Source organism: Scyliorhinus canicula, chromosome 12 (genome assembly GCF_902713615.1).
Source record: "Scyliorhinus canicula chromosome 12, sScyCan1.1, whole genome shotgun sequence".
In the NCBI taxonomy this organism is placed as follows: domain Eukaryota; kingdom Metazoa; phylum Chordata; class Chondrichthyes; order Carcharhiniformes; family Scyliorhinidae; genus Scyliorhinus; species Scyliorhinus canicula.
Genome location: NC_052157.1, coordinates 44827748 through 44852220, shown reverse-complemented (window position 1 = coordinate 44852220; position 24473 = coordinate 44827748). Strand labels below are relative to the sequence as shown.

Here is a 24473-nt window from a genome sequence, read left to right as displayed (position 1 = left end):
TCACAGTATAATAAAGTACAGAAGAGGCCCTTTGGTTCATTGAGTCTGCACCAATGCATGAAAAACACCTGACCTGCCTACCTAATCCCTTTTGCCAGCACTTGGCCCATAGCCCTGAATGTTATGACGTGCTCCCTATCCATGTCCCTCATAATCATGTACACCTCGATCAGGTCACCCCTCAATCTTCTCTGTTCCAGCGAAAGAAACCCAAGCCTATCCAACCTCTCTTCATAACTTAAATGTTCCATCCCAGGCAGCACCCTGGAGAATAGCCTCTGCACCCCCTCCAGTGCAATTACATCCTTCCTATAATGTGGTGACCAGAATTGCACACAGTACTCCAGCTGTGGCCTCAACAAAGTTTTATACAACTCCAACATGACCTTCAAGCTTTTGTAATCCATGCCTCTAATGATAAAGGCAAGTGCCCCATTTGCCTTTCACACCACCCCATTAACCTGCCCTTCTACCTTCCCAGATCATGGGCAAACACGCCAAGGTCCCTTTGTTCCTCGGATTTCCCAGTATCATGCCATTCATTGAATACTTCCTTGTCACATTTTAAAGTGTATCACCTCACACTTTTCAGGATTAAATTCCATCAGCCACCTTTCTGCCCATTTGACAATCCCGTCTGTATCTTTCTGTAACCCAATACACTCATGATCTCCATATTAATGACAAAGAGGTCCATGAGCTCCTCACATTTCTTGTTGGAATGAGTTTGAAGAAAACAGGGCAGTGATTTAACAAGGTGGTTTGCAGTAGAGAAGAAGCAGAGATATTTTTGCAGTCTAGAATGAGCTTGCAGTCTAGGGTGATCCTAAACTAGTTAGCAGTTTTAACAAACAAGAGCAGGAGCCAATAGTGATTGTATACAGTTGAATCAGATTTGATGGTAGGTGGCTAAACCAGTTGTCTGTCATATTGTTTCAAGTCTGCATCTCTTGGAGTTAAGTGAATGGATATGAGGGCCATACCAGATGAATATCTTGCGCGAGAGAGAATAGTTTTGTTGCTCAGTGCAGAGGCTGGAAGAGGAAAGGAGTGCCAATATCGTGGTGAGAAATCTTGTGAGGGCGGCAGAGAACGGTGATTTTGAATAAGACTTGAGAAGTGGAACAAGATGAGATGCTCAAAGGAGAATGTGCCAGAGGAGGAGGGGATCAGCTAAGGTGTGATCTGGTGAAAAGTGTACACCGCCTTTTAAATTTTTTTTTTAGAGTACCCAATTCTTTTTTTATTCCAATTAAGGGGCAATATAGCTTGACCAATCCACTGAGCCTGCACATCTTTGGGTTGTGGGGGTGAGACCCACGGAAACACGGGGAGAATGTGCAAACTCCACATGTAACCTGGATCGAACTCGGGACCTCAGTGCCGTGAGGCAGCAGTGCTAACCACTGCGCCACCACCGCAACAGACGTTCTGGGGAAAATGGTTGAAGATGTAATCATAATCTTTATTATAATTTTATTATTGTCATAAGTAGGCTTACATTAACACTGTAATGAAATTACTGTGAAAATCCACTAGTCGCCATACTCTGACGCCTGTTCGGGTACACAGAGGGAGAATTCAGAATGTCCAATTCACCGAACAAGCACGTATTTCGAGACTTGTGGGAGGAAACTGGAGCACTTGAGAAGAAACCCACGCAGACATGGGGAGCATGTGCAGAGTCCGCACAGACAGTGGCCCAAGCGGAAGTCGAACCAGGGACCCTGGAGCTGTGAAGCAACAGTGCCACTGAGATGTCATTGAGGAAAAGGTGTCATCATGAAGTTGATGCAGTCATCCACAATATGTTCATTGATGGCAAAGGCTTTGTTCACAAATTAACTAGAGGGAGATGTGCAAAAGGGGAATGAGACATGATCTGCTTGCAGAGTCTACAAGATTAGCAGCGGAAGGGGTAATTTGGACAGAAAGGAGATTAGCGAAATGAGCCCCAAGTGGGCGTACTGGACAAGACCATTGATTAGAGAGTAAGATGGAGCAATTGGAATTGCTGCTCGTAATGATCTAGTGCCTGGTATCTCAATTAGATTGAAAGAAAATTCTGTTTAATCAGTTTCTGTTTAACTCAGTTGTTATTCACTTGGAAAAATCTCTTTATTTGCTCCTGTTAAAAATAATGCATTACTAAACAAGCTTAATTTCTCTAAACGCTTTCTCTACTAATTCAAAAGTGGGAAACATATTTGTCTGCCTCTTGCTGGTTATATCAGAATTTGTGGGGGTGTAAACGCCTTATATTAGACATTGTCATGTGCACAGTCTGCTAACATTGAGTTTGCCCCGTGTTGCATAAGGCAATTTCAGAGCTCAAAGAATATTCATGGACTGATTCATAATCAGACAGTGAGACTCGGTGCTTGATTTCTGTTGTAAAATTTTTAAATATGGAAAATCAGGTGTTGTGGACGGGCCTGTAATCATGCAACTTTTACTTTTATTTATTTCTGTCTGTCTAGTTGTCCCCCTCAGGAGGTGAGGAGTGGATAAAAATAGAGAAGTAGCTCATTAGGCCACTTCGGAGAATACTGAGACACAAGTAAGAGCCTGGAGACACAAAGTGGTGGCAGGCTTCTTTTCCTCAGGAAAACAGTGAACCAGTTAAGTTTTTACAACAGCCCCGAACTGGCCATGGTGGAATCCAAATTGTCAATGTCTGGATTTCTAGCCCAATACAATAGGACCAGGCTTCAGTTTTCCCAACAATGTACTCTGAGTGTTCTTATTTTCAAAGCCTGGGTATTGTTGTATTAAACAACCAAGAGAAAAATTGGGACTTCCCGATTGTCTCAAATTTTCATTATTTTCCATGACTGCGACAGCTTCTGTGAGAAAAGCATATTCTGACAGATCCCCTGAAATTGAGTGTTGGTGCTCTCATGAGGAGTGGTTTTCAACAGTGTCTATACATAGCAAAACAAAATCATTAATTTCAAGGTGTTCTAACAACTTCAATCAACAATTCCAAATTTTGATTGCACATAAAAAGTCAGCTCCTTACATGGTTTGAACCTTTAACTCCTCAAAACTAGTTTCCCAAATTATGCCATTGACATTCACAGTTAAAGGAAAAGTACAAGTCGTCAAGATATCAGCCTGGGCTCAGTGGTGGTGGCACAATCATCCCAGAGTCAGAAGGTCCTGGGGTCAAGTCCCACACCCAAAAAACCAGACAGACTGAGTGAGTGCTGGACTGATGAAAGTGCTGTCTTTCAGATGAGGCTGTAAACCAACATCTGCACTCTTGGGTACCATGAAAGATGCCACAAAACCACATATGGAAGAGCAGTGGAGTTCTTCTTGGTGTTCTGGACGATACATATCCCCCATCTAAAAAACAGATTATATGGTCATAATCACACTGTTGCATGTGGGACCGTTGCTGTGTGAAAATTGTTGCTGCAGGTCCTATATTGTAACGTGACAATAAAATATATATAATTGGCTGGAGAATGCTTTGGGACATCTAGAGGACATGAAGGTGCTAATAAGTGAAAGTCTATTCCCTCCCCTGCCAACAAAGTCCTTGGGTTTAAAAGAGCATGTTAATGATGATCCATTCTTCAGTTCTAGGAATTTTGTAAGACGTTCTGTGCATCACCTTCATCGGATATACATCTCTAAAACTCTCCAATCTCTGCAGGACATTCAGAGTCCACACCACATAGAATTTTACTTTACCTCCCAATGACTGAACACCAGCTGCGGGCTAGCTAGACCACTTGTCCGTTTCCTGATTTCATCAGCAAAGCCAAAGCTCTCTGCGACTGGCAAAATGGCCTTTATGATGAACATTTCTGTCCCTTCCTTCATCTCTTCCTGTAACACTCGGCCTGCACGCTTCGAAAGGACTGCGTAGACCCGACCTATGAAAGGAAAAGAGGTTCATTAAAACACACATTTATAAAATATGAAAACAAAATACTACGGATGCGGGAAATTGGAAATAAAAATAGAAAGTGCCGGAAATACTCAGGTTAGGTAGCATCTGTAGAGAGAGGAACAGTTAACGTTTCAGGTCGACAACCTTTCATCCTTACAGAAAGGTCAATATGACTTCATTTACAGTAAATAACAGCCACTGTATAGGTTTGTGTGACATTATAAAGCAACGTCAATCAAAGTAAACATACAAGCCTTAGGTATATCTGTTGTGTTTTGCAAGCTGATCATTGCTATTTACAGTCAGGAAATGCACTCATGTGAGGCAGAGATGGTTCTGCCAATCATAGACTCCCTACAGTGCAGAAGGTCATTCACCCCATCGAGTCTGCACCGATTCTCCGAAAGTACACCCCACCTAACTTTGGAAACTTAGTGTCAATTTAGCATGGCCAATCCACCGAACCTGCACATCTTTGGACTGTGGGAGGAAACTGGAGCACCCGGAGGAAACCCATGCAAACAAAAGGAGAATGTGCAAACTCCACACAGTCACCAGTGGTGGAACCTGGCATTGTGAGGCAGCAGTGCTACCCACTGTGCCACCCTATCTTTACTCTCTGAAATGGACAATCTACCTTGGATTAGCCTGGCTGAGAACTTCAATATTTGTTCAGCAAAACTGAGAAAATTTACTTGATTGAAGTTGAGATCTGTGATTCCAACTTTAGAGCTGATTTAAATCATTGCATAGCTTTCCCCCCTCTCCAATTCTGTATCCTCCTCTTGACCACCAGCAACTCTAGACTTCTGTGCATTCTCCGTTCTCTTTGCTCCACCATTGGCGTTCACTCTTCTAGGCCCAAGCTCTGAATTTTCTTCCTAACCTTCTCCACCTCTTTACTTCTCCCTAAAACCTGCGTCTTTAGCCAACCTTAGGTTATCTGTCCTTGGTGACAAAGTGACCATTTTTATCTGATTACAACTCGGATGATTGTCTGGTGTTAAAGGCACTATATAAAACCAGGTTTCCCTACAACTCCATGTTGTTGTTAAAGCTGGTTGTTCATTTCTCCACCCTTAGATAATTTAGGGCGGCACATTGGTTAGCACTGTTGTCTCACAGCACCAGGGGCATAGGTCCTATTCCGACCTTGGGTGACTGTGTGGAGGTTGCACATTCTCCCTGTGTTTGTGTGGGTTTCCTTCGGGTGCTCCGGTTTCTTCGCACAGTCCAAAGGTGTGCAGGATAGTTGGACTGGCTATGCTAAATTACCCCTATGTGGGGTTATGGGGGTAGGGCAAGGGATAGGGATGTTCTTTCAGAGGGTTGATGCAGACTCGATGGGCTGAATGGCCTCCTTCAGCACAGTAGGGATTCTATGATTTGACCAACCTACTAAGCAGCAGTACACTCCCAAAGCTGTTGTTGCTTTGTTGCAGAAGAAGGGACATTTAACTTGCTGTTAATCAGACTCATTTGACAGTGTAAATGCAGTCTTAACTTGTAACAAAATCAAAGTCCAGAGATTAGTCTATATTTTAACCCTACCCTTTTTGTCCCACTCCCCCAAACCCTCTCCGATGTCATCCTGACACTGATGTCACCCTAACTGCTGACTGGAGAATTGAAACAAGTTATTCAAAATTATGGAAGTGTTTTTCAGAGGGTAATTGAAGATGTTTAAAAAAAAAATAATTTAGAAAGTCAAAACACAATCCATCAGAGTCAGCATGGTTTTATGAAGAGTAAGTCGTGTTTGACTAATTTGCATGAGTTCTTCGAAGATGTAAAAAGATAAGTGGATAGTGGTCATCCTGTAGATGTAATATATCTGGACTTTAAGAAGGCATTTGATAAGGTGCCGCACAAAAGGTTAATACATTAATAAAATCACATGGAATTATTGATAATTTATTAGCTTGGATAGAAGACTGCTAACCGACAGAAGGCAGATAGTCAGGATAAATGGTTTTTTTGTGGTTGGCAAGATGTAACTAGTGGGGTACCACATGGTTCGGTCCTTGGGCCCCAACTATTTACAATATCAAGTTCCGACCAGGTTTAGCAGAGGTCAATAAGTCCTTGAAACAGGGTCAACAGTAGTGCTAGAATGTGAACCAGCAAAAAGGCTTTTGAAAAGATTAAACAACTTTTAATCTTCTCTGAAATTCTTGCACATTATGACCCAGGCCCACTGCCTAATGGCAGCAAATGCATCAACAGATTTGGGGCAATTTTATTTTAAGTGCAGAGAGCAGGCAAGTGCAAGCTAGTTTACTTTATCTCTAAGTCATTAAGAGAAACAGCACAATGATACACCATGATAGAAAAAGAAGCACTGGCAGCAATGTGGGCCTGTGAAAAATTCTCAGACTATGTTACAGGATTGCAGTTCAAAATCAAAATGGATCATAAACCACTAGTCATCATTCTGAACATTAAAGAAACTGCAAAGATGCCACCCAAAATCCAGTGGTTCAGATTAAGATTGATGAGCTATGACTCCGTCACAGAGTATGCGCAAGAAAAATGTAAAATAACAGTGGGCACTGAATACCATCAGGAGCTGAACAAGAAGCTTCATACTTCATTGACGAGGTTGAAGCATATATATTGTCATGTGTGTCCCTTTAAGAAAGGTTTGCACTGAGTGCTGAATTTGGGTGCAATTGAGTGCTATAGTGAGAGTTTGGTGACTGAGGGAGTTAGGTGAGTAGGGAGCAACGCGCTCCTTTCATTTCCTCAAAGAGCGAGAAGGGAGCCGGGGGTTCACAGAGAGTTCAGCTGACTGGGAGCAGAATCGGAGGGCGGAGTTCCAGTTGGTCCACAGGGCAACTACATTCTGTAAGATCGGAGGGGATGGAGGCTAGGGCAGTTGCATGCTCCTCCTGTAGGATGTGGGTGGTGAGGGATACCACCAGTGTCCCCGCTGACCACACCTGCGGTGCACCCAACTTCAGCTCCTCAGAGACTGTGTTAGGGAACTGGAGCTGGATGAACTTCGGATCATCCGGGAGGCAGAGGGGGTGATAGAGAAGAGTTACAGGGAGGTAGCCACACCTAAGGTACAGGACAAGAGTAGCTGGGTTACAGTCAGAGGAAGGAAAACAAACAGGCAGACAGTGCAGGGATCCCTCGTGGCCGTTCCCCTTAAAAACAAGTATACCGTTTGGATGCTGTTGGGGGGGGGGGGGGGGGGGGGGGGGGGGGGCAGGGGGGTGACCAACTGGGGGAAGGCCCTAGCAGCCAGGTATCTGACTGCTCTGTGGCTCAGAAGAAAAGGAGGGAGAATAGAAAAGCAATAGTGATAGGAGACTCAATGGTTAGGGAATGGATAGGAGATTCTGTGGCCGCAAGCGAGACTCCTGGAAGGTATGTTGCCTCCCGGGTGCCAGGACCAGAGATGTCTCGGATACAGGATTCTTAAGGGGGAGGTGAGCAACCAGAAGTCGTGGTGCACATAGGTACCAACGACATAGCTAAGAAAAGAGATGAGGATACAATAAATGATTTTAGGGAGTTAGGTTGGAAGCTAAAGAGCAGGACAAGCAGAGTAATGATCTTAGGATTGCTACTGGTGCCACCTACAAGTGAAGCAAGGAACAGAGAGCGAGTGCAGCTGAACACGTGGCAGCAGGGCTGGTGCAGGAGGGAAGGCTTCAGATACGTGGATCATTGGTATATCTTCTGGGGAAGGTGGGACCTGTACATGAAGGACGGATTGCACCTAAACTGGAGGGACACCAAAATCTTGGGTGAAAGGTTTGCTCGAGCTCTTCGGGAGGGTTTAAACTTGGCAGGGAGATGGGAACCAGAACTATGGATCAGAGGATAGGGTAGCTGTTGAACAGGCAGAAATAGTATGCAGCACGTCTGTGAGGAAGGATAGACAGTTGACAGGGCAAAGTTGCACTCAGTAGAATGGGTTAAAGTGTGTCTGTTTCAATGCAAGGAGTGTCAGAAATAAGGGGGATGAACGTAGAGCATGGGTCAGTATTTGGAACTACAATATTGTGGCCATTACGGTGACATGCATTTCACAGGGGCAGGAATGGTTGTTCGATGTTCCGGGGTTTAGATGTTTTCAGAAGAATAGGGAGGGAGGTAAAAGAGGAGGGGGAGTGGCACTGTTAATTAGAGAGTGCACCACAGCTGCAGAGAAGGAGGTAGTTGAGGAGGGTTTGCCTACTGAGTCAGTATGGGCTGTAGTCAGAAATAAGAAAGGAGCAGTCACTTTATTGGGAGTTTTCTAGAGACCTCCATGGTTTGGATGGAGCAGATTTTGTCAGCTGTGTACAGGAAGGATTCCTGACTCAGTATGTAGTTAGGTCGATTGGGGGGGGGGGGATATTGGACTTAGTGCTTGGCAATGAACCAAGCCAGGTGTCAGATGTCTCGGTGGAAGAGCATTTCGGTGACAGTGACCTCAACTCCTTGACCTTTACCATAGTCATGGAGAGGGATAGGAACACACAGTATGGGAAGGTATTTAATTGGGGGACGGGAAATTATACTGCTGTTACACAGGAGCTGAGGAGCATAAAGTGGGAACAATTGTTCTTGGGGAAATGCACAACAGTAATGTGGGGATTGTTTAAGGAGCACTTGCTGCGAGTGCTGAATAGTTTTGCCCCACTGAGACGAGGAAGGAATGGTTAGGTGAAGGAGCCTTGGATGACAAGAGAAGTGGAGCTTCTAGTCAAGAGGAAGAAGGAAGCTGGACTTCCGGTGGCGGCTATGAAGGAGTAAGTTGCACATTTGGTGTCTCCTGGGGGTGGATCCATGGAAATTTGGGTGGCCAACGGTGAAAGAGTTCTCCTTCTACTCACACATGCATAAAGTGTACTCGCGGAGTGATTTCTTTATGTTGAGCAGGGCCTTACTGGCAGGGGTGGTGGACACATGGTATTCGACGATCACAATCTCAGACCATGCTCCGCACTGGGTTGACCTGCAGGTTTGTAAAGACAGTAACCAGCGCCTGCACTGGAGGTTAGATGTGGGACTTTTGGCTGACGAAGGGGTGTACGAGCAGCTGAGAAAAATGTATTCAGAACTACCTGCAGGTCAACGACACGGGGGAAATTTCAGCAGCGGTGGTCTGCGAAGCACTGAAGGCAGTGCTCAGAGGGGAGCTGATCTTGATACGGGCCCATAGGGAGAAGGTGGACAGGGCAGAGACGGACCGATTGGTAAAGGAGACGCTACAGATCGATAGGAGATATGCGGAGACCCCAGAGGCAGGGCTTTTAAGGGAATGGCGGAGGCTACAGGCGGAGTTCGGCTTGTTAACCACAGGGAGGGCGATGGAGCAGCTGAGAAAGGCGAGGGGGGGAAATCTATGAGTATGGAGAGAAGGCCAGCAGAATGCTTGCATAGCAGCTTAGAAAGAGGGAGGCAGCCAGGGAGATAGGCAAAGTAAATAACGAGATGGTAACCTGGTTGGAGATTCAGCAGGGATTTCTACAGTAGGCTGTAAAGGTCAGAACCCCCTACAGGGCTGGAGGGCTGAGACACTTCTTGGGGGGGGGCTGAATTTCCCAAAGATGGACGGGGAGCTGGGAGAAGGGCTGGGGGCCCCGATCGGGTTGGAAGAGATAGTGGAGGGTCTGAAGGCCATGTAGTCGGGTAAAGCCCCGGGGCCGGATGGGTACCCAGTGGAGTTTTACAAAAGTTTCTCTGGGATATTGGGACCGGTGTTGATGAGGATGTTCAATGAGGCAAGGGAAAGAGGGGTGCTGCCCCCGATGATGTCACAGGCCACGATGTTGCTGATTCTGAAGCGGGACAAGAAACCAGAGCTCTGTGGGTCCTGCAGGCCGATATCACTGTTGAATGTGGACACCAAACTGCTGGCCAAAATTTTGTCCTCCAGGATTGAGGATTGTGTTCCGGAGATTATTGGGGAGGACCAGGGTTTGTTAAGGGTAGGCAGTTGGTGGCCAGTGTAAGAAGGTTGTTAAACGTGATCATGATGCCCCTGAAAGGTAGGGAGGTGGGGGTAGTGATCGCAATGGATGCAGAAAAGGCTTTTGATCGGGTAGAATGTGGGAGGTATTGGGACGGTTCGGATTTGGGCGGGGCTTTATTGACTGGGTCAGGTTGCTCTATCAGGCTCCTGTGGCAAGCGTACGGACTAATAGGACAACATGGGACAACATGCACCTGAGGGAGGCTCCCTCTCCCCACTGTTGTTCGCGCTAGCTATAGAGTCGTTGGCAATTGCTCTGAGAACCTCAAGGGGCTGGTCCGGGGTGGTGTGGAGCATAGAGTCTCGCTCTATGCAGACGACCTGATTCTGTATATCGGACCCAATAGAGGGGATGGAAGAAATCATGAGGATTCTAGGGGAATTTGGCTGGTTTTCGGGGTATAAGCTAAATATGGGGAAAAGTGAGATGTTTGTGGTCCAGGCGAGGGGACAGGAGAGGCGATTGGGGGAGCTGCCGTTTAGATTAGCAGGGGGAAGCTTCAGGTACTTAGACATTCAGGTGGCGTGGGAATGGGACCGGCTGGCCCGACTAGTAGACCAAATGAAGGACGATTTTCGGAGATGGGACACGCTCCCGTTGTTATTAGCTGGGATGGTGCAGAGAGTGAAGATGACGGCCCTCCGGAGATACCTGTTCGTGTTTCAATGTCTCCCCATCTTCATTCTGCGGTCCTTTTTTAAATGGTCAACAGTGATCACTGGCTTTGTTTGGGCGGGCAAGACCCCCGTGAGTAAGGAAGGTAATGCTTGAGCGGAATCAGGGAGAGGGCGTGCTGGCGCTGCCAAATTTTAGTAACTATTACTGGGCGGCGAATATAGCCATGATCAGGAAATGGGTGGTGGGGGAGGGGCCTGCATGGAAGTGTATGGAGGTGGTTTCATGCAAGGGCACCAGTCTGGGGGCGTTGGTAACTGCGCCTCTGCCGTTCCCGCCGGCACAGTACTCCACCAGCCCCGTGGTGGTGGCGGCCCTGAGAGTCGGGGGCAATGGAGGAAACATGTGGGACCAGAGGGAGCATCGGTCTGGTCCCCAATCTGTAATAATCACCAGTTTGCCCCGGAAAGTATGGATGAGGGGTTCCAGATATGGTGGAGAGCAGGGATTGAGAGGATGGGGGATGTGTTCATGGAGGGGAGCTTTCCGAGTGTGAAAGCGCTGGAGGAGAAGTTTCGGTTGGCGAGGGGAAACAAATTCAGATATCTGCAGGTGTGGGACTTCACGCTCCTGCCGCTAAGGGATATTCAGGTCAGGGTAGTTTCCAGAGGGTGGGTAGGAGAAGGGAACATCTCTGACATTTACAAGGAACTTATGGGGCTAGAGGAGACGCGGACCGAGGGGCTAAAGCGCAAATGGGAGGAGGAGCTGGGAGGAGACGTGTTAAGTAGAGTCAGCGTGTCCGCAACATGTGCCAGGCTCAGCCTGGTACAATTCAAGATCATTCACCGGGCTCATATGACAGTGGCCCGAATGAGTATATTCTTTGGGGTGGAAGACAGGTGTGCAAAATGTGCGGGAGGACCAGTGAACCATGTCCACATGTTCTGGACATTCCGAAGCTTAGTGGATTTTGGCAGGGGTTTGCAGATGTCATGTCCACGGTGTTAAAAACAAGGGTGGCACTGAGTCCAGAGGTGGTGATTTTCAGGGTGTCGGAAGATCCGGGAAACCAGGAGGAGAAAGAGGCAGACGCTCTGGCCTTTGCTTTCCTGGTAGCCTGGAGACAGATACTATTAGCTTGGGGGGACTCAAAGCCCCCGAAATTGGAGACCTGGGGCTGGATTTTCCGACCCCCCGCCGGGTTGGAGAATCGCCGGGGGGCTGGCGTCAATCCCGCCCCCCGCCTTGTCCTGAATTCTCCGCCACCCGAGATTTGGCGGGGGTGGGAATCGCACCGTGCCGGTCGGCGGGCCCGACGATTCTCTGGCCCGCGATGGGCCGAAGTCCCGCCGCTGTCAAGCCTCTCCTGCCGGCCGGAATCAAAACATCTACCTGACCGGCGGGACTGGCGGCGCGGGCGGGCTCCGGGGCGGTGGCCTGGCCTGCAATCGGGGCCCACCGATCGGCGGACGGGCCTGCGCCATGGGGGCACTCTTTTCCTTCCGCCTTCGCCATGGTCTTCACCTTGGCGGAGGCGGAAGTGACCCCCTCCCCAGCGCATGCGCCGGGATGACGTCAACAGCCGCTGACGCTCCGGTGCATGTGCGGACTTATGCCGGCCGGCGAAGTCCTTTCAGCCCCAGCTGGCGGGGCGCCAAAGGCCGTTCACACCAGACGGCGGAGTGCCAACCACTCCGGCGCGGGCCTAGCCCCTCAATGTGAGGGCTTGGCCCCTAAAGATGCGGAGACGTCCGCATCTTTGGGGCGGCCCGACACCGGAGTGGTTCACACCACTCCATCACGCCGGGACCCTCCACCCCGCTGGGTAGGGGAGAATCCCGGCCCTGGCTATCAGACATGGCTAGCTTTCTCTGTTTGGAGAAAATCAAGTTCGCCTTGAGAGGGTCACTGTTAGGGTTCGCCCGGAGGTGGCAACCGTTCGTCGCCTTCTTCGCAGAAAATTAATCGTCAGCAGAAGCGTGGGGGGGTTTAGTTTAGCTTTGAGTAGGGGGTTAATAAAGGTGGGACCTGTAAGGGAGGGAGATGGCTTTTGCACTATGTTTTAAGTTTCACGTACATTGTTTATTTTGTTGTTGTTATAATACCAAAAATACCTCAATAAAATGTTTTAAAAAAGAGGAAGAAGGAAGCTTACATTAGGTTGAGAAGCAAGGATCTGACTCGGCTCTGGAGGGTTACAAGGTAGCCAAGAAGGAACTCAAAAATAGACTGAGGAGAGCTAGAAGGGGGCGTGAAAAAGCTCTGGCGGGAAGGATTAGGGAAAACCCCAAGGACTTCGATACTTATGTGCGAAATAAGAGGATGATCAGAGTGAGAGTAGGACCGATCAGGGATAGTGGAGGGAACTTGTGCCTAGAGTCTGAGGAGTTGATGGAGGCCCTAAATGAGTACTTTGCTTCAGTATTCACTAGAGAGACGGACCTTGTCCATGAGAACAGTTTGAACCAGGTTAATAAACTCGAACAGGTTGATATCAAGAAGGAGGATGTGCTGGAAATTTTGAAAAGCATCAGGATAGATAAGTCCCCTGGACCTGACGGGATATACCCAAGGTTCCTACGGGAAGCAAGGGAGGAGATTGCTGCGCCGTTGGCGATGATCTTTGCGTCCTCACTCTCCACTGGAGTAGTACCGGGTGATTGGATGGAGGCAAATGTTCCCCTGTTCAAGAAAGGGAATAGGGAAAACTCTGGGAATTACAGACCCATCAGTCTTACGTCTGTGGTGAGCAAAATACTGGAAAGGATTCTGATAGATAGGATTTATGATTATTTAGAAAAAGATAGTTTGATTAAAGATAGTCAGCATGCCTTTGTGAGGGGCAGGTCATGCCTCACAAGCCTCATTGAATTCTTTGAGGATGTGACGAGACACATTGATGAAGGTCGGGCAGTGGATGTGGTGTATACGGATTTCAGTAAGGCATTTGATAAGATTCCCCATGGTAGGCTCATTCAGAAAGTTAGGGGGCATGGGATATAGGAAAATTTGGCTGTCTGGATACAGAATTGGCTGGCCGAAAGAAGACAGTGAGTGGTAGTGGATGGAAAGTATTCAGCGTGGAGGTCGGTGACCAGTGGTGTCCCGCAAGGATCTGTTCTGGGACCTCTGCTCTTTGTGGTTTTATCAATGACTTGGATGAGGAAGTGGAAGGGTGGGTTAGTAAGTTTGCCAATGACACGAAGGTTGGGGGAGTTGTAGCTAGTGTTGAGGGTTGTTTCAGGTTATCACAGGACATTGACAGGATGTAGAGCTGGGTGGAGAAGTGGCAGATGGAGTTCAACCTTGATAAATGTGAAGTGAATCCTTTTGTCAGATCAAATTTGAATGTTGAAAACAGGGCTAAAGGCAGGATTCTTGGAAGTGTGGAGGAACAGTGGGATCTTGGGGTCCACGTACATAGATCCCTCAAAGTTGCCACCCAGGTTGAAAGGGTTGTTAAGAAGGCGTATGGTGTGTTGCCTTTCATTAACAGGGGGGATTAAGTTTAAGAGTCGCAAGGTTTTTAAACTCTAGTTAGACCACACTTGGAATATTTTGTCCAGTTCTGGTCGCCTCATTATTGGAAGGATGTGGATCCTTTGGAGAGGGTACAGAGGAAATTTACCAGGATGCTGCCTGGACTGGAGGCCACGTCGTATGAAGAAAGGTTGAGGGAGTTCGGGCTTTTCTCACTCGAGCGAAGAAGGCAGAAAGGTGACTTGATAGAGTGTACAAGGTGATGAGAGGCATGGATAAAGTGGATAGCCGGAGACTTTTACCCAGGGTGGAAATGGCTGTCACGAGGGGACATAATTTTAAGGTGATTGGAGGAAGGTATAGGGGAGATGTCAGAGGTAGGTTCTTTGCACAGAGAGTGGTGGGTGTGTGGAAAGCACTGCCAGCAGAGGTGGCGGAGTCAGTCATTAGGGGCATTTAAGCGTCTCTTAGATAGGCACATGGACAGCAGTAAATTGAAGGGGTATAGGTTAGGATGATCTTAGATTCGGATAAATGGTCAGCACAACATCGTGGGCTGAAGGGCCTGTACTGTGCTGGACTGTTATATGTTCTTGTCTTATTACATGGCTTCAGTTATGCCATTGTGTGGGTGGAGCTGGGCTGTGGCTCTGAGTTTTTACCAGATTTGGACTGGTTTGAACTGCACAGATTGAACCAAGTGTCTCTCGATCTTCATTTTAAAAACTGTTTCCAGAATGCTTGATAACTTAAAAGAGATAATTGCTTTCTGGAAGGAATTCAAATCTGTTGTTTGAAAAGGGGAACAAAGTATCAATAACAAGTCTTATACCAGTAAGAATGCCATGTGCTGGGCCACACCTTTGAAAGGATTTTTAAAAAACTTGGATTTTATTATTGAATTGGAATAGTTAAGGGGGAATTCATTGAGGGTTATACATAGATTACTGTAGCTTTGTGGGGTCTTTATGTTTGTATTTCATAAAAATTCTTGCTGTGTGTGTTTATACAAATGTTGACTAAATTATTTGAATAAAGCTTGTTTTCTTTCCATTAAAAGCGCCCAAGAAGTCCATTGAATAACACCTGAAAGGCAGGCTCTTGTGCTCATCTTGGCCAAATTCAACACACAGTTATAGGTCAGGTGAACTCCATAACACACTTTGGAGTTTTCTAAACCCTGGCGCATAACAATATCCTTAATCACTCAGCACTTATCAGTTCCTGTAAGGAAATTTTGTCGGAAATAAAACAAGCCCAGTAATGAGGTGAAGAAAGTCTCCAAATCTGAGAATAATGTTTGGAAGGATGGCCAGACTAATCCAATACTAAGGCAGTACTTTGAACAGCAAAAGCACCTCACTGTCGCTGATGAATTTACGTCTGTGAAGGATTTTTAAAAATAACAGTACGAGTGATTGGGCTGAATTTTATGTGGAAGGGGCAGGGCCCTCAGGCTCTGGCATGAAAATTGGAAAAGCGACCTACGCTTGACCGGTTCATCCCATAGCCAGTTAATAGCCATCATGGCTTGAATAGTCCTACCAAAAACACCTCAGAATAAAATTCTTCAAAGACTTCACCAAGGTCATATAAGGAGTATCAAAATGTTGTGAGAGAGAGCCCAGCAATTGGTTTGGTGGCCAAGCACTGATCGTTCTATAGAATATATATTTTTTATTCATTAGATGTGACTGTTGCTGGCCCTAATTGTCCTTGAATTGAGTGGTTTGCTGGGCCATTTCAGAGAACATGCAAGATTCAACCACATTGCTGTGGGTTTGGAGTCACATGTAGGCCAGACTCGGTAAGGAAGGCAGATTTCCTTCTCTTAAGGGACATTAGTGAACCAGATGGGTTTTGTAATAATCAACAAAGGTTTCAAGTTCCTCTAGACTTTTACTGAATTCTAATTTTACCATCTATCGTGGTAAGATTTGAACCCAGGATCCCAAAGCATTACCCTGGGTCTCTGGATTACTAGTCCGGCGATGATACTACTGCACTACCACCTCTCTCCCCTGTTGCTAACTGCCTTGTGTCCTCAAACAGCCAAGCTAAGAAAGAACGACTATTACTCCTACTTTTCTATCAAAACTGTGGGAGCGCCTGGGAATTAACTAACTTGAATTGAATTACAGTGGATTGAAATAAATTGATTGAAGCCATGACAGAAGTAAAGTAACTCAATCCCTCAAGAGAATTTATGAAACCTATGGCATCCTGGACATCATAGTGTCCTACAATGGGCTGCAATTTGCTAACGAGCTATTCCATAGCTTTGTGAATGAAAATGGCTTCATTCATGTAATCAGTTCACCTTGATGGGGAAGTTGAGAGTGATATGAACCATTAAAGATTTTTGACCTTAATCTAGCTCTTCTGAGTTATCAAACCTCACCATTACAAAACGGTTTCTCATCAGCAGAATTACAAATGAGTAGGAGATTGAAAATGCAGCTTTCATTTCAAACACAAAAACTCAAACCCAATATCACCATGAATGACCAGGAGAAGATAAAGAGCATAAGGAAGAACAGAGAAGCAATCAGACTTGGAAATTTAATCACAGCATGGAGAACGTGAATTATCAGTGTTGAAGCCTGGGAGAGAGTATGAATTCAAGACCAACCGAAGGAAATTGCAATCCTTGAAAAGAAAATCTCCAACTAAGATTGTAAGGGATTGGGACAGGCTAGGGGCATCAGAATGAGAAACAACAGAGCCCTAATATCCTTGAAGAGAAAGCCAATAGAAACTTGGGCTTGCTACTCAGATCCTGAAGAAGAAGAAAAAAGACTTGCAAGCTCGACAGCCACCCAGGAGAAGATCACTCAACTGACAGAAGAGAGTACGGGATATCCTTGACAAGATCAGGGAATTGGTCAAGTCACCTGAGAGACTTACTCTGGGAAATCTAAGACTTTGGAGGATGGTATAGGAAGATGTAAATATGATAGGATGAGGGGGGGGGGGGGGGGGGGGGGGGGGGGGGGGGGAGAGAGTAAAGGATTAACATCAGAAGCATACATGATGCTGATGTAATAAAGCTGTTAGATCACATGACTGAGATGAGAGCGGAGGAGAACCTCATATGGAGTCCAAATGTGTACATACTTTCTGTAAATAAAGAGAAATTATTTTAAGAAATTATAGGCTCAAGCAGCAGACATTGAGAGAATAGATAACCCCCCAAAAGCCTGTCTAGATTCCTACCTCACAACAAAACATTAAGTGGCCAATTAATGACCACCCCCTCTGTCCTTGGGATTTACCCACGGCAGAGGAGGCCGCCCGCAAGTGTCTAGGCCACCTAGTAAAGGTTGGAGAGCCTTTTGACTATGTAAGAAAGGGATGTTTCCAGTTTGTGTAACCTTCCAAGGCACTTGTCCAAGATATTACACCCTATGTCAGGCATTGTCAAAATCGGGGGCGGGTGTCGGGAGGGTCGTGGAGCTGTCCGTTGCGGTGCTCCCGATCGCGCAAATCTACGTGCAACAGTCACAGCAGCCGGTTGTTAATAACGCCGGCTGCAAGCGGCTTTCAAAATGGCTGCGAACATGTAAAATAAATGTGGCCGCACTGCGCATGCATGCTAGATCATCGTCGCGCATGCGCGCCGATTGTCTGGCACGCATGTGCAGTGCAGCCGCATTTTTTAAAAATGGTCGTAGCTTTTTGTTTTATAAGTTCGGGGGGGTTTTATTCATTTATTTTATTCATTTTATTTTTATTTACAAGTTTGGGGGGGGGGGGTTATTTGATGAAATTTTACAGGAAAACAATGCAGAACTTTGGACAGATGGAGTTCCCATACTTTCTGACACCGGAAGGCTTCACCTGCAATAAGTTCTGTTGGAGTAGCGTGTACGAGGGCCAAAGGGACCCAAAACCATTTCCTCCATTTTTGTCAGCAGCAAACAAGGTAAGAGAAAATGGTGGGTTGCGCAGGTCATCCGGCGTAGGCTGCGAAGGTCGGCTGGCGTGGGTCGCAAAGATTGGCCTCCGTGGGCCGTGAAGGCCGGCCGGGTTGGGTCCCGAAGGTTGGCCGGTTGGTAAAAATGGGTCCCCGGAAAAAGTTTGAAAATTCACTGCCCTACATTCCCCTCTTCCCTGGCCTGTCAATCCTGACCTTCACCTCCCCTTTAAAAGGGACTATCTTCATCTCCACTCCATGACTTCTCTTCTTCAGCAGACTTCCTACCTTCCCATCGATGAACATTTCCCCAATTTGATTGGCCAGCAGCTCTTACGAGATGGGATTTCCTCTTGGATGGGGCTGCAAGTCCTGCTTCAAGGTGAGCCAATCAAGCTTAGGTGGGGTTTACTGATTTTTATGCTGGAACCTGGGGACCATGCCCTGCTTCTCCCCTCCACATAAAGTTCAGCCCCACAGGCTCAATCACTCATGCTATTGTATTAACAATCCATTTACAGGATGTTGACATCATTGGCAAGGCATCCCTATTTTACTTGAAAAGATGGTGGCGGGCTTTTGCTTGAACTGCAGCATTGTTTGCTCGGACACTTTAAAGGGCAGTTAAGAGCCAGTCATATTGGGGTGAGATTAGAGTCACATGTAGGCCAGACCACGTAAGGGCGATCAGTTTCCTTAACTAAAATTCATTACTGAAATGGTTGGGGTTGTACAATAACCCAAAATCTTCATGGTCATTTTTACTTGTACCAGAATTTTATTTCCAAATTTCTGTTCTGCAAATATATTGTTTTTGTACCCCTGAGTTTGACCCACCCTGATCTAACTTTACACTGCCCATAGCCTCTGCAAACCAATTTTTAAAGTTGCAAAAAACGTATTGATTCACAAAAACAAGCACTCTCTTTTTTGCCAGAGGTTGTTCCTTGTCAAAGCTGTCTTGTTAATTCTGAGTGACTCTTATCCACCTCCTTCCTATCCTTTTGCAGCTCCTAGCTTGCCTGAAGAAACAAATTTAGTGTTCTTCACCAATGCTCAGTTTCATGATATTGGCAATGAATATTTCTTTCATTGTTCCGTCTTATTCAATCAACATGACCAACATGTTGGCGGCAGGGTAGCCCAGTGGTTAGCACTGATGCTTCACAGCGCCAGGGTCCCAGGTTCGATTCCCGGCTTGGGTCACTGTCTGTGCGGAGTCTGCACGTTCTCCCTGTGTCTGCGTGGGTTTCTTCTGGGTACTCCGGTTTCCTCCCACAGTCCAAGAATGTGTAGGTTAGGTGGATTGGTCACTCTAAATTGTCCAAAATGGACAGCAACCCGGTGGGGTAACTGGGTTACGGGAATAGAGTGGAGGTGTGGGATTAGATAGTGTGCTCTTTCCAAGGGCTGGTGCAGACTTCAAAGGCTAAATGAAATGAAATGAAAAATGAAATGTAAATCGCTTATTGTCACAAGTAGGCTTCAAATGAAGTTACTGTGAAAAGCCCCTAGTCGCCACATTCCGGCGTCTGTTCGGGGAGGCTGGTACAGGAATTGAACCGTGCTTGGACTGCTTTGGTCTGCTTTAAAAGCCAGCGATTTAGCCCTGTGCTCCTTCTACACTGTAAATTTGATGTAAACATCAGATCTGCCAGAGTTTGTTGTGGAAAGAAGGAAACCATCTGGGTTTTGAGATGTATGACTCCTGTCCTTAATCTCTCAATCTCGTGTTCATCCTATCCCCCATACTTGTAAACTACTGTCTTATTGCCCGTACATTTTTATTTTCTGAAGTTACTGTAACTGTTATCAACTCTCAAATTATCAATTACCTTGAAAGATCTGGACTAAACCAGATCTGGACTACATGTTTATGGCATGACCATTCCACTGAAGATCTTACTGCTGAATATTTACTTTACTATTTTTGAATCAATATCCAAGATCATAATCCAGACTACTATAATAGACTTCAGCACAATTATAAATTTAGATGAAGTGATCAAGTGAAGTTAAAATTTCAAATCAAAAACTCGCTTTTTAACATATTCGGACAAATATTTACATTGAGCAAATGAAAAAGACATTAAGATAGGTGACCAAACACTTGGTTAGAGGAGGGTTTTAAGCTGGTCTTAAGAAAGGTAAGGGAGGTTAAGGACCAAAGAAGTTCAGGGAGAGAATTGTAAGGGTCAGATGGCTGGAGACACAGTCGCCAATGATGGAAGTTGCAGAAGCTAGAACTGGAGAAACCCAGAGATTTGGGAGGGTTGTTAAGCATTGTTATGAGGATATAAAGATGCAAGATTTTGGAGGGTTTTGGACACAAGGATAGGAATTTGAAATGCAAGTCTTTGGTGCATGGACAATGGAAGGCCAGCTGACTAGTTAAATCTAGAAGCAGCAGAAGCACGGATTGTGGGTTTCATCAGCGGATAGGCTGAGGCAGGGATGGAAGAAAAATAATTCTTCTAAAAATAACAACAAAAAGGTAACTCAAGCTTGGTACATGACTGCCTCCAGTATAACTAGACATAACCGTAGGTGCTTTATGTCATCAATACTTCGGGTTGCTATTGATGGGTTTAAAGTAAAAAGAGATGTCAACTATGATGCAAAAACATCAAACTCTTGGCAAGGATTCACACATGCTATTTTCATCAGTGGACAAGTTTTCTTCAGAAAGAGTTACATTTAACATAGAGATTACGGTTTACCACAATTCTTACCTAATACTTCCGCAGTTGCCATAATCTCACATGTGTACATTGCTGCCATTAGCCGCTGAGGCCGTGCCTGGAACGCATAACGACAAGTTTCCTTCATCGTGGCAATGAGCTGGCCTGAGAAAGGACCATAGCAATCTGTAAGTACCAACTCAGAGTTACAGTTGCCATCTGCCATGCTCTCAGCTGGAGTCAGATTGCCCTGAACCTGGCCACGTTGTCCTGCTGGGCTTTCGAATATAGGCTCCAATTCGGAAAGGGTATTTTCATTTGAGGTTACCTGCTGCTGTAAATCCTGAGTCTTTGTTGTTTGTTCCTCAGTGGAAGACTGATTGTGTGTTTGAACAAATTGCTGTACTTTATTCATGTCCCATTTTTCTAAAATGAAGCAAACACCCATAAGAGGTTCTTCACACACAGGACCTGCAAGGGTGGCCAACTGAAATCCACTAACTATACTGTTGTCAAAGTCTTTGTATGTGCTCAAGTCCAATCCGGTTCTGTCAAGACACTGCCACATGGATGGCCGATGATAACTTTCTAATCTATTTAGTAAAATATTCGGACCACAACGGCGTGGTCCAAATGATGAAATTTGGTTCACTGCATTTCTCCATTTCCGGCCTACAAAATTCTCCTCCAACTTTTGCTTAAACTTTTGGACAGCCTCAAGAGTTGTCAGAGTGATCTCTAGAGCTTCCCGGCCCTCTTTTACAGATAGATTGAACTGTTCTATTGTACGGATCAGATCACTGTTTTCTTCAAGTAGCTGTGTCACTGCTTCAGGAAGTGGCATGGCTCTCACACTGAGAGTGGACAACTTATTGGGTGTATTCAAGGTCACAAGTCCATCTGAATCCACAAGTACACCGTCAGGATATTTATTATGGTCCTCCTTCTTTTGGTGAATGACAGCAATCTTTTGCTGTGTGCCTATATCTTCATTTACCATGTCCACCTTTGGTGGTCGAATGATTGTTTCCCTGAATGGAACAATTGGTTCTGATGAACTGATTTCAACCTTTGCAAACCTGCAACAAGAAAGAAAATGCTCATATTATGTAATGTTGAACAAACTGACCATTGCCTTTGACAAGGTACCATGCAAGAGGTTTCTTCCTGAGAAAAAAGCCTTCCGTTGTAACAATTGAGCTCGATTGAAAACTGTCTGGAAGGGTGTGGACGGAAAGCAGTTATAGAGGATTTTAGATTTGTATGGAAACGGGCCACCAGGGATTGGTGTTGACACCGTTGCTTTTTGCTACTTTTATTAATGACCTGGATGTAAGTATGGGGGCAAATTTGCAGATGATGTTAACATCCATGCACGTTTTAAGACTGTAGTTGATGAGATGGCGCTTGATTGCTTCAAATGGATTTAATGTACTGGGGGATTGAGCTTGTGATTGGCAAATTATGTTGATTTGAAAAAGTGCAGTGTTATGCATGTGGACAGGGTCAATACTCAACAAACATCACCATTGAGGGACAAGAAAATTAAGAAGGTGCAGAGAGAGAAAATGATCTGGGCATTTTAGTACATGGATCTTTAATGGTTCTTGACCATTGCTGTAAAGCGATATCCAGTGTGGATGGGGTGTTGGAATACATTTATAGTACTGTGTAAGATTAAACAATTTAGTCTTTGTACAAGATCTTGGTCAGGCTATAGTTGGAATACGTTCAGTTTGGTTTTCCCACATTGAGGGATTGGAAAGGGTGCAGAGGAGGGCTACTAGATTAATTCCCAGTTAAAGCATTTTAAAAGATAGTCCAAGAGAGCTGGAACTTCACTTTTTAGAGAAGTGTAAACTTAGCTGTATTTTTATTTGAAGTTTAAGATGATAAAGCCTCCTCCGTGCTGTCTAGCACTACCACTGTGCTAAATGTGATAGACTTTGAACATATCTAGCAACTCAAAGCTGAGCATCCATGAGATGCTGTGGCATCAGCAACAGCAGCAGAACTGTACTCAGCCGCAATCTGCAACCCCATGGCCTGGCATCTACCCCACTCTACCATTACCACCAAGCCAGGGATCAACCCTGGTTCAATGAAGAGCGTAGGAGTGCATGCCAAGAGCAACATCAGGCATACTGAAAAATGAGATGTCAAATTGGTGAAGCTACAATACAGGACTACTTGTGTGCCAAACAGCTTAAGCAGCAAGTAATAGTCAGAGCTAAGCGATTCCACAACAAATGCAATACTTCTAAGCTCTTGCCACATCCAGCTGTGAATGGTGGTGGACAATTGAACAACTCACTGGAGGAGTAGGCTCCACAAATACCCCATCCTCAATGATGGAGGAGCCCAGCACATATGTGCAAAAGACAAGGCTGAGGCATTTGCAACAATCTTCAATCAGAAGTGCCAAGTGGATGATCCATTTCGGTCTCCTCCAGAGGTTCCCAGCATCACAGATGCCAGTCGAGACTTCCAGTGGCGGCATGATGGAGGAGATCGCATGTTGGAGGGCTCCTGCTCGAGGCTTGATTTTTTAGAATTTAATGCCCGGTCCCAGGGGCAATTTTTTGTTCAATAAGTGCAACAAGACATAAGAAAGAAAGATGTTCAAAACTCAAAGGAAAGCTGCCGTGAAGAAGGGGGTGAATGAAGGTTCGCTGTCGAGTGGAAGGGTCGGCTCGGAAACTGGAAGGATGGCGGAGGCAGTGTCGCTGGGTGGGGCCACACTGTTCACGGCAGAAAAGGTGACTGAGGTGATGTTTGTGGAACTTGAAAAAGTTTTGGTCTGTATATTGAGCGGGGGGGGGGGGGGGGGGGGGGGGGGGGCGCAGGGGGGGGGGATTGTTCTTGTATTTGTTTTGGTTTGTTTTTTCTTTGGTTGTTTATTGATGACAATGTTGAAAATAAGGAGAATAAAAAGATTTTTAAAAAAATCACAGATGTCAGTCTTCAGCGAAAACGATTCACTCCACGTGATACCGAGAAATGACTGAAGGCCCTGGATATTACAAAGTCTATGGGCACTGATAATATTCTGGCAATAGTACTGAAGACTTGTGCTCCAGAGCTTGCCGGACCCCTAGCTAAGCTATTCTAGTACAGCTATAACACTGGCATCTACCCGGCAATGTGGAAAATTGCTCAGGTGTGTCCTGTACACAAGAAACAGGACAAATCCAACCCAACCAATTACCGCCCTATCAGTCTACTCTCCATCATCAGCAACGTGATGGAAGGAGTCATTCTTAGTGCTATGAAGCAGCACTTACTCAGCAATAACCTGCTCATGGACACTCAGTTTAGGTTTTGTCAGGGTCACTCAGCTCCTGCCCACATGACAGCCTTGGTTCAAACATGGACAAAACAGCTGAATGCCAGAGGTGAGTGAGAGTGACTGCCCTTGATATCAGGGCATCATTTGACCGAGTATGGCATCAAGGAGGCGTAGCTAAACTAGAGTCAAACTGGTCAATGGAAATCAGGGGAAAATTCTCCACTGGTTCGAGTCATACCTGGCACAAAGGAAGATGATTGTGGTGATTGGAAGCCAATCAACGCAGCTCCAGGACCTCACTGCAGGAGTTCCTCAGGATAGTGTCTTTGGCCCAGCCACCTTCAGCTGCTTCATCAATGACCTCCCTTCCAACATAAGGTCAGAAGTAGGGATGTTCGCAGATGACTGCACATTGTCCAACACCATTCAGGACTCCTCAGATAATGAAGCAGAACATGTGCAAATGCAGCAAGACCTGGACAATATCTAGGCTTGGGCTGACAAGTGGTAAGTTACATTTGTACCATACAAGGCAATGACCATCTCCTGCAAGAGAGGTTCTAACCATCGCTGAATCCACCATAATCAACATCCTGGGGATTACTAATGA

The 24473-nt window shown here is 45.9% G+C and overlaps 1 protein-coding gene across 1 annotated transcript in view; it reads right to left on the bottom strand.

Annotated features, from left to right (window-relative positions):
• efl1 (elongation factor like GTPase 1) overlaps positions 1-24473 on the bottom strand; it is a 405088-nt gene that overhangs the window by 46309 nt on the left and 334306 nt on the right. Inside the window, exons 18-19 of the mRNA XM_038813286.1 lie at positions 20626-21653; positions 3703-3887 (exon numbers count right to left, since the gene is read on the bottom strand). Of these exons, the coding sequence (XP_038669214.1) occupies positions 3703-3887; positions 20626-21653 (1213 nt within the window). The remainder of the gene's footprint in view (positions 1-3702; positions 3888-20625; positions 21654-24473) is intronic.